Source organism: Onychostoma macrolepis, chromosome 08 (genome assembly GCF_012432095.1).
Source record: "Onychostoma macrolepis isolate SWU-2019 chromosome 08, ASM1243209v1, whole genome shotgun sequence".
Taxonomy (NCBI): domain Eukaryota; kingdom Metazoa; phylum Chordata; class Actinopteri; order Cypriniformes; family Cyprinidae; genus Onychostoma; species Onychostoma macrolepis.
In genome coordinates this window covers 22,936,991-22,946,842 of record NC_081162.1, presented here as the reverse complement: position 1 = coordinate 22,946,842, position 9,852 = coordinate 22,936,991, and the positions used below count along the sequence as shown (strand labels likewise).

The following is a 9,852-nucleotide window of genomic DNA, read 5'->3' as shown; positions in this document are numbered from 1 at the left end:
TGATAAAATAGGCTTTTAAGGAATGTCCATTTGTACTTCTCTCAATCACTGGATGTGTTTGCCCTCAGAATGAAAACTAAAGAGGTCATAAAACTATGCATTTAAATATGAGACATCAAGAGATTATTCAGAGGTGTAGAATGATAACTGATATTTATATGCATTTTATGTAAGTAGTCTGCTGTGCTGATTTATAAATCCTATTGATTTACAGTACAAGCTATCAAAATTTCATCTTACTTTCTGGCCATATACATATCAGCAACTGACCAAATTGCATATTTTTGCTAATTTTGGGCCTAAAATTGAGTTTTAATTTTTGTAATATTTTATAAGGTTCAATAAACTGTTCCATTGTAAATGTGTTCATTAGTGGTTTACTTGCACAAATATATTAAAAAGGGTTATTTTGGTAATGTTAATATGAAGAAATAGATTCCATTCATCTTTTCTCCAAAAAAGACTTTTATCTGTGAATCAAAACTTCACAAGTGCAAATACATGAAATATGAAATGAGCATGTAAAATAAATACCAAATTCCACTGATCAAACAAACAGCCACACAAACATATCATCTAACAAATAGAACTATGCTTATCAGTAGAAATTTAAAAAATAAAACATATTGCAAATGGTTTGCAGTCTTTCCACTTTCCCAGAAAGCAGACCATTCTCTATTCGCCTGATACGTCACAATGAATTGTTTTCTGTTTAATTTGAAAACGGTTTGATCAGTCCATTATCCATGGCTCTAGACAGGCAGGCGCGAGCAGCATTAATAGCATCCTGCTTCTTGGGGTTGTCCTCTAGTTTTGACACATATGTCAGAATTTCCAGCAATTCACATTCAATGAGCTTCTTGGCTAGTTGTTCATCAGCGTCAAGCATATTATACACCGTCACAAGACCTCTGTGCTGAATTTCAGGGTTGTCATGGATGCACAATCTCTGTAGGATCTCAAGCCACTGCCCAGTCTGTAGATGATAAAACATAATAGCAGAATCAATCACCTTTGGTATGAGTATCTGATAACAACATCATAGCATGTGTACCATAGTACTGCCACAATACTTAGGAAAGCAGTAGATGGCAGTGTGACAAATGAATCACATGGAAGTGACAACTGTTGTTAATGATACATACCACTTTAGTTATCTTAACAGCCAGTTTCTTCTGTGCGGCGGTGAGCATAGCCAGTGCACCAGCAGCCGCCCTCTGAAGCTGCTCATCATCTTCACCGCAGAGCAGGACAAGAAGCTTGAGTTTATCATTGCCGTCTTCCAGATATCTGTTTTGAACCTGTTGAAATGAATGAATTTGGTCAATTTTTCCATCCAAACCTACAAAAAATGCAACATTTGGTTAGCAAAATGTGCTCTAAATGGTAATTTCATACCTCTTTGCAGCAAACCAGATTGCACATGCACTCTGTGGCAGCTTGTCTTATTTGATCATGTTCCTCAAACATGTAGTTCTCAATCTCTGGAAGAGCTTTTTCTTTTAGGATTTTCACTCTGTGGAAATAAAGATAGAGGTTTGCAGAGATAAAGTTGAGCTTTTCTAGAAAGAGCAAAATAATTCAAGTTTTAATTTGAACTTGATTCTGAATTTGAATCTTTGCAGTGTGTGCTTACAGTTCCTCCTTCAGCCTGACAAAGTTCTATGAAGTCACTTCCTGTTTTAGTTTTTAGCTGCAATTCTTTTGCACATTTTGTTCTCATGTCTTGTTGATCTTGGTCTTAATGCATTTTGTTTTTGAATTTGTCTACCTGGCAATTTTGGTTCTGAATTCTTCCTTTCCTAAATTATTAGCATTTAATATTTAATGTTGGGGGTTTTTAGAACAAATGTCAAACTAAAAGGCTGTTAGATCATCACCAGATGACAGATGGGACATTTTCTATGACGCTTACCTAAGTTTGTCATTCAAGGCAGCCAGATTAGTAAGACCCAGCAGAGCTTCAAAGTTTTCTAGACCATCTCGTTCTGTGTTTAGCAAGGAAACCAGTGGTCGCACAACTTCATATATCTGTTATGGAAAGGATAGATATATGGAAAATGAGGTATCCGATTTTTATATGCTTAAAAACATGCAAACAAACATATGTGACCCTGGACCACAAAATCAGTCATAAGGGTCAATTTTTCGAAATTGAGATTTATACATCATCTGAAAGCTGAAATAAGCTTTCCATTGATATATGGTTTGTTAGGATTGGACAATATTTGTTATATATATATATATATTTTATACAACTATCTGAAAATCTGGAATTTGAAGGTCCAAAAAAAAAAAGTCAAAATAAAGTTCTTAGCAATGCATATTACTAATCAAAAATTAATACATAATGTCCTAATGATTTTTGGCATAAAAGAAAAATCAATAATTTTGACTGGTTTTGTGGTCCAGGGTCACATATGCAAAACAAGACATTGTGTTTTCATTACTGTGCAATGTATACGTATCTTTTAACATCTCAAAAAAATGTATTTTAGAGCATTTCATGACCCTTTCAGTTTTCCTGACTTTCCTTTTCTGACTTTCACAGTGATAAACATGTAAAATGTTATCTTACCCTCTCGCTAGGGAAGGCGATTTCAGGGTTGGAGACGGCTGCTATCTTTGCCAAAGCATGGCTGGCCTTTATTTTTCCTTTGTCAGTTCCCTCCAGGGCTAATGGTAGCAAAGCCTGTAGCACATAGTAGTGAAAAGTTTTAATTTCAAAAGATTTACTGAAGTATCTACTGCGATTGTGTTTGGTCTGTGGACTTTTACCTTTCCTCCACCTTGAGCTACAATTGTGCCACGATCTTTAACATCTTCTGCCAAGGCAAGAAACACTCTGGGTGTAAAAATAGTAAAGTTATTAACTTCAGCAGCATATTAGACAACAAATCATCAGCCCATATTAGATTTTAGAATGGTACTTTTAGCATCAGGGTCTAGATTTAAAAACACAGAATATAATACCAAACTAAATTACAATAAAAAATAATTAAGAAATCAATGTGGTGTCTAAAATGACTCTTGAATTCCAATGGTTTCATTTGATGACATTAGTAATTCACAGTACGAAACAAGCTGTGTTTGCTGCCAACCTTATCAGAACAGACTTTTGACCCGTTTTTGAGTCTTACCTTGCTAGCATCTCTTTGGTCTGATTAGTCAGGATAGAATTATCTGCTTTGACCATGACAGTGAGAGCTGATGTGACTCCAGCTTTTAATAGCCTCTTTACGCGCCTTTCAATGAAGTCCTTCTTATCCTAAAGCACAAGAGAAATGTTTTAAAAGAAATGTCCAGCATAACTATCCAAGCAGTGACAGCAGTGTCCTGCAGTTTGACATCATACACTTTATCTAAAACTAATTCAAACAACATTTTTAATTCTAGTATACTTATTAAACACACATTTATTGAGAAACTACATAGAGTATTTGTAGTTTTAAAGATTGATTCTGTGTATGTTACCTTCGGGTGCTGCTCAGGGACGTGTTGTTTGGAGAACTTGGCCAGCTGCACCATCTCAGGGATGATCTCTTTCTTGTCATAGCTGTTAGTGCAGTTGACCAGGGTGCAGGCGACAGCATATAGGATGGTCTTATCTTTTGACTAGGAGAGAAAAATGCTATATTGCGATCTGTACATTTATATGTAAATCTCTATTAAGTCATATGGATTGAAAAAATCTGCACGATTGATCAAGTTAATTCAGTCTTTTTAGCTTTTAACACACACCTTGGCAAGTTCAAACATGGCCCTCAAAGCTGCTTCATCCTCAACAAAATCATCTTTTACATCTGCATCATTGGTAAGGTAAGCCAAACCTTCAACGGCCCATTTCCTTGTACGCACATCAAGTGTAGGGTTGCAGAGCCACCTGGAATAAACCAAATCTAGTTGAAATGCAATGCTGAATAGGCACTTTTGATAATGTAAATGAAGGTGGTCGTATGTTAATGTATTTGAGTTTCTGACAGTAGGAATGAAGTGTTTTCCATTTTAGTTTCAGTTCATTGTCTTTTTGCGGAGGGGAGATTGTTTTGAGTTCTGAAATGCTATACTACCGTTCAAAACTAATGTTTTTTTGTTTTTAATGTTTTTGAAAGAAGACTCTTATGTTCACCAAGGTTGCATTTTTTCCACATAGAAATACAGTTAAAACAGTAATATTGTGGAATATTACTACAATTTAAAATAACTGTTTTATATTTGAATACATTTTGAAATGCACATTCTTCAGAAATCATTCTAATATGCTGATTTGCTGCTCAAGAAATATTTCTTATTATTATCAATGTTGAAAATACAGTTGTGCTACTTAATATGTTTGTGGCAACCATGCTACATTTTTTTCAGGATTCTTTGATGAATAGAAAGTTCAAAAGAACTGCATTTATTTGAAGTATTATCCTTTTGAAATTTATATATGTCTGTTACTTTTTAGATCCATTTAATGCATCCTTGCCGAATAAAAATCTTACTGACCTCAAACTAGTGCATGTTTTTATATTATATTAAAATATTATATGAGTCCTACAAATAAAGGAAAGCTGGCATTCTCACTTTCTGCATTGCTTGGCTAGTTTCTCAGTGGAGCCCTCAGCAAATTGTCTCATGCTGTAATCATCTCCTCCAGCGGATCCCAGTTTACACAGACCCTGAGAAAAGAAATTGGATATATTATGTTACATATGCAAAATATAACAACTGCTCTCGTTTAATAACTAATGAACACTACAACAAACACAGTCTGAATAGTGCATGAAGTGTCTGCTCACCACAAGGGCTCTGATCTTGATCTTCTCATTTTTAGTTTTCTTGTACATGTCCTTCAGCAGAGTTACTCCATTGCTGATGAAGAAGGAGGCTTTGCTGGTTTTGGTGGATGCGTGAATAAGGGCCTCCACTGCTACCAACTGGTCCACTTCACGCTCAGATCCACACAGGGCCACCATCATCTCCATAACACCCTGACGACCCGCAAGGATATTGCCCACATCGAAAGGCCCCTGAAGAATACCTGACAGAGTATTGATGGCATGGATGTTTTTGTCCATGTCGGTGGGGTCAAACTTGCTCCTGTTAACAGAAACCAGCGACATTGAGTATCAACTCCACATGTAGGCTATGTTTATATACAATCCTAATTTTATAGTGAAAGTAGAACTTACTTAATGTATTCATCACAGACATCTCTGAAGTTATCTCTCTCGGGGTCACAGCGCATGTCATCGTAGAGCTTTTCGAGGAGAACGCTAGCAATCAGCTGTGTGTTTTCTGTCAATGGCAACTGATCCGGAAGGTCTGGAACCTGACCGCAGACCTTCAGAATCTTCTTCAGACCTGTTTTTGAGACATTTCCATAAAAACATTACATTAAATTACGTCATTGCTGTCCTCCTAGCAGCACAAGTCACAAGTACACACTTAGCAATTTGTTTGTGAAATTTGCACACAAACGTTTTTATGAACAAATCTTTATTCAGCAAAAAGTTTCGTACTAAATTATATTCTAAATATACAAAAATTACCATTCATATGCAAAAAGCACATTCTCTGGATGGCCTTACGGTCATGCTAAGATGACATTTAGAACAAAGGCTATAAAAAAGGTTGTGTTTTGGGTGCGTTTTATGCAAATAATTATCCTCGGTCACATGGTTGCTCAATTAGAATACTCCAGATACATTAAAGCACATGCACAGCTATCCACTGTTATTATAACGGTGATATATTTATGACACTATCATACTAAAATGACGAATAACATACCATGGTCAATGGTGAAAAGGCCTTTGGAGTTATCTGTGTTTTTCTTGTCTTTCCTTGGTACATTCCTGATCAGGAGGTTCAGAGCCTGGTCTCGGCCGTGTCCAGACACCTTCTTGCTTGTGATCATTTCCAACAAGGCAAGCAGAATATCCTTCAGGTCCTTACTAGAGTCTGGCAGTCATGGGACAAGAGCAAGAAATTAGAAATGAGTTTGCAATTTTAACTCAATTGCGCTCAATCGAGTCAAATTATGACAATCTTCAGTAATGTTACTCTGAATTCACATCTGCTCAGATGTCTTCTCTTACCGAGTACAAGGGCCTCTTCTTTGCCGTAATTTCTCTTGTCTCCTCCAGACAGGGAGTCATAGACACACTGGAACAGGTTTGCAGTGCCCAGAGCGATCTCTTCATTATCTATAGCCATGATGCTGCACAGTTTGCTTATTCCCACCATGTGGATGATGGCAGTTGCCTTTAAAACCAAACCCAAACTTATTATTAACACAAACATTTTTAAAGGAATGGTCATAAATACAGAGAAAAATACAGAACTGCACCAAAAAGACTGGTGTTCCTTTAAGACCCCATGAAATTAAATTATTTACTTTTATTGCGTTTGTTATTGCATAAATTTGCAGAAACATTTTAATCAGTATTTGTATTTTTTGTTATGTAGCACAGTGTCTTAATATTTGATTTGTTTTATATTATATTATAGTTAATAATTCAATTCAGAGAATATGTTGATTTAAGGATGTTTGTCTTTCCGCCAAAAATAAGAAAATTTATTGACAAATTTGTTTTGTTTTGTGGCCTTTATTGTATTCCTTATTATGTATCTATATTATTTTTGCTATTGTAATCATTATCCGTTATTGCACAAACTACCAAATGTATTTTAATTAGTATTTTTGTCTTGTTTTTGAGAAAAATAAAAATCAATCATTTAAAACAATAAATACATTATATAAAATACAGCGTCTTAATATGTGCATGAATTATATTATATTATATTGTTTTTCCTAATAATGAATAACAAATTAATAAACTCAGAGAATATGTAGATTTAGGGATATTTCTCTTACCCACAAAAAATAAGCAAATTAATTTTGAATTTATTTATTTATTTATTTTTATCCCTCACATAGATTTTTGATTTATGCTTTTAAATAAGGGAAATCTTATTTTAATATAAAATAAAACAAAAAATAATACAAATTAATTCAACAAACGTTCTGAAAACAAGTCTCAATATATTAATATATATGCATATTTATTTACAGTCTTAATTGGTGCAATTTTGTGAGGATGTTTAAGTATTTTTAGGGGAAAAAGAATAGAAAATGATTATTTTACTGTTCTTTTTTGCTGTTTTACTTACCCTTGCTCTGTGGCCTGTGCACATTCCTGACAGGGTTCGGATGGCAGCCAGGATCATCTCAGGTTTTCCTGTGTCAATGAGTTGCATGAGTAAAGGCACACCGTTGTTCTGGAATATTTTCTCTGAACCCGCGTCCTCTCTAGCCAGGACAATCAGGTTGTTGGCAGCCTGGTGGACCCAACAAACACGTTGTTCAGTTTTACTGAGAAACATGTGACTGCATTTAACATTAATTTAGCTTTTTCTTTACCGTTTTAAGCTAACAGTGAACAGGATAGGAAGTTGTTCAAACCTTTTCTTGCTTTTCCTTATCTGACTCATCTGAAAACAGAATGTCAAACATGTTCTGTACTCTGGAGTCTGTTGAGAAGGTTGTTTTCAGCTGTGGGGCAAATCAGATAAGCTCTTTAGAAACTCAGATGTGCATTATGTGAACTCAAAAGCATCTTGACAAAAACTATCATCACCTTCTGTTGGATCTCAGCTCCGAGTCTTCTGAGGGTCTCGAGGAAGGTCTTGTTTTTAGGCTCTAAGGTTGCACATCTCTGGACGTCCTTGAAGGCCATGTCCAGTTTGCCAAGCTTCTCGAGCGCTTGACATCTTCTGTACAGAGCCTTGATGTCGGCGGCATCCACATCGATAGCTGCAATTGGTCAGAAGAAACTGATTTTTTTAATGAATCAATAGTAATATGTTAGTGTTTGAAGGTATAATGAGCCTGAAACCAGAAGAAAAATATTTTAAAGAGAATGATTCATTTGTGAATCATACCTTTAGAGGCATCTGATACGGCATTGTTATAATTTTCCTGTGAAACAAGACATCGAATTAAATTCATGCAAAAATATGATAGGTTTTATATAGGCTTGTAATGTGTAAACAGTTCTTACCTTTTTCAGGAAACAGGCTGATCTGTTCCTGTAGATGACTGCCAGTGCTTTCTTGTCTTTACAGGACTTAATGGCTTTAGTGTAACACTCAATGGCTTTGTCAATTTCTCCGGCCTGGAAGTGCTTGTTGCCCTCTTCTTTTAATTGAACTGGATCTGCGATTTCTCCCATCTAACAGAGAATGTTACAGTTTAAAAGGTTACATATTGTTCACATGCAACTCTTTCCTGTATACAGTCAAATTCATTCAAGTGTTACATTTAAACTTCTTTTAACTGAGCTTTCAGACTACTTGCACACAACAATACAATAGCAGCATTAGTCTCTTTAAAAATATGTTATTAGAATTTTTATTAAAATAAATATACAAATTATGTAAAACCTACCACTTAAATTATATTGTTTTGTTACTAAAATAGCAAAATCTATATGTAATCATTAATATTACAATTCAAAAATATATACAAAAATATTATGTCACATTAATATGTTGTTTTGTATCTAATAAATATTATTTAAGACAAGACACTCCATGTACACAGGGAAAAATGTAACTAATAGATATCACCATACTATCCCAGATGACTGATTACATTAAGAATTACAGACATTTGTGGTACTACAAGTTTTCTGAAATGTTATGTTTAAATATGCAAATGAGGCAATATCTAATGAAGTATGCACTACTTTGCATACATTTCCAGAAGAGAAATTTGAACACTGGATAAAGCTAGGGTTAAAAATTATTTTTTCTCCTTTTGTTGATTTCGGATGTTCCTTTTTATCACTTTTTAGAAACTAAATGTAACTGTATAAAATTATCAAACCCCTCTGATATCTGGCAGTGGGCTGAAGTGGAGATTTCAGGCTCAGTGCATGAGAAAAGAAACACTATATTAAATAAAATAAACACTTAAAAGTGTATTTTGGATGTTTTCGTTTTGAAACAACACGTTATGAAAAATCTCAAAATTGACCACGCATAAAAAAAAGTGTTCTTGCCTGTAATGTGCTGCATTGTTACAAACTTTTAATCCTTACAGCATTCACACGTAGCACATTAAAACATGTTCAAACGTACTTTTAAGGTGCCAATTTTCTAGTTTTCTCAAGCAAATGGTCAAGCACATGTTATCTCTGACTTTAAATGTCTGACCCTCATGCCTTATTTGGGCAACAGTGTGGCCTCCAAAGAGGTCCTACCTCCACAATACTGAACACAGTCAATGGCAACTTCTGGTATCTATACATTATAGACATATTCCCCATTCTGAACACTATAACTCTATAGATTATGCATTCAAAAACAAGCAACCATGCATGTAATTATAGTTGCGTACCGTCATTGAAGTCGATTCTGGTTCGTCGTAAGAAGAAAGTCTGTCCTGTGTGAAGTTTCTTGTCGTTTATAAGAGTCACTTATATATATATCTTGCACATAACGGATGCATCCATTTTGTAATGGGGGGTGGCGAGGTCTTCATCCACCCCACCTGTTCATACAAATGTATTATGCACCTACCAGTGACAACCTGAGATTACATCTTTCAGAGTTTGTCGCTCTTTCACTTCACGCTGTTTGTTTATTCCTGTGATGGTAAATTAATTTTAGTTAGCAGATAAGTGGACACCCCTCATATCAGTGAATTGGCCCTGCTCTGATATGGTCTATATTTAGGGAGAAGGTATGACAGCTGAGAAATCAGTAGCAAATGTCCAGAGCTGACCGATGGGAGGGGGAGGAAGTGTGTGTCCCAACAGCTGGTGCGGTGGAGCTCTGACTCGTACTTTCTAGAATGGA

General features: G+C 35.3%; 1 protein-coding gene across 1 annotated transcript; it reads right to left on the bottom strand.

The window, feature by feature from the left end:
* Positions 1 to 453: 453 nt before the first annotated feature.
* On the bottom strand, positions 454 to 9,657 carry unc45b (unc-45 myosin chaperone B). Its single transcript, XM_058784107.1, has 20 exons — positions 9,392 to 9,657; positions 8,052 to 8,222; positions 7,933 to 7,969; positions 7,629 to 7,804; positions 7,454 to 7,543; positions 7,162 to 7,329; positions 6,087 to 6,252; positions 5,779 to 5,949; positions 5,178 to 5,349; positions 4,785 to 5,085; positions 4,570 to 4,664; positions 3,742 to 3,883; positions 3,475 to 3,615; positions 3,141 to 3,268; positions 2,779 to 2,845; positions 2,579 to 2,692; positions 1,916 to 2,031; positions 1,399 to 1,516; positions 1,146 to 1,301; positions 454 to 976 (listed from the first exon to the last, which is right to left on the bottom strand). The coding sequence occupies exons 1-20, from the start codon at positions 9,395 to 9,397 to the stop codon at positions 713 to 715; spliced, it is 2,799 nt and encodes a 932-aa protein (XP_058640090.1). The 5' UTR covers positions 9,398 to 9,657; the 3' UTR covers positions 454 to 712.
* Between the last annotated feature and the right edge of the window lie 195 nt (positions 9,658 to 9,852).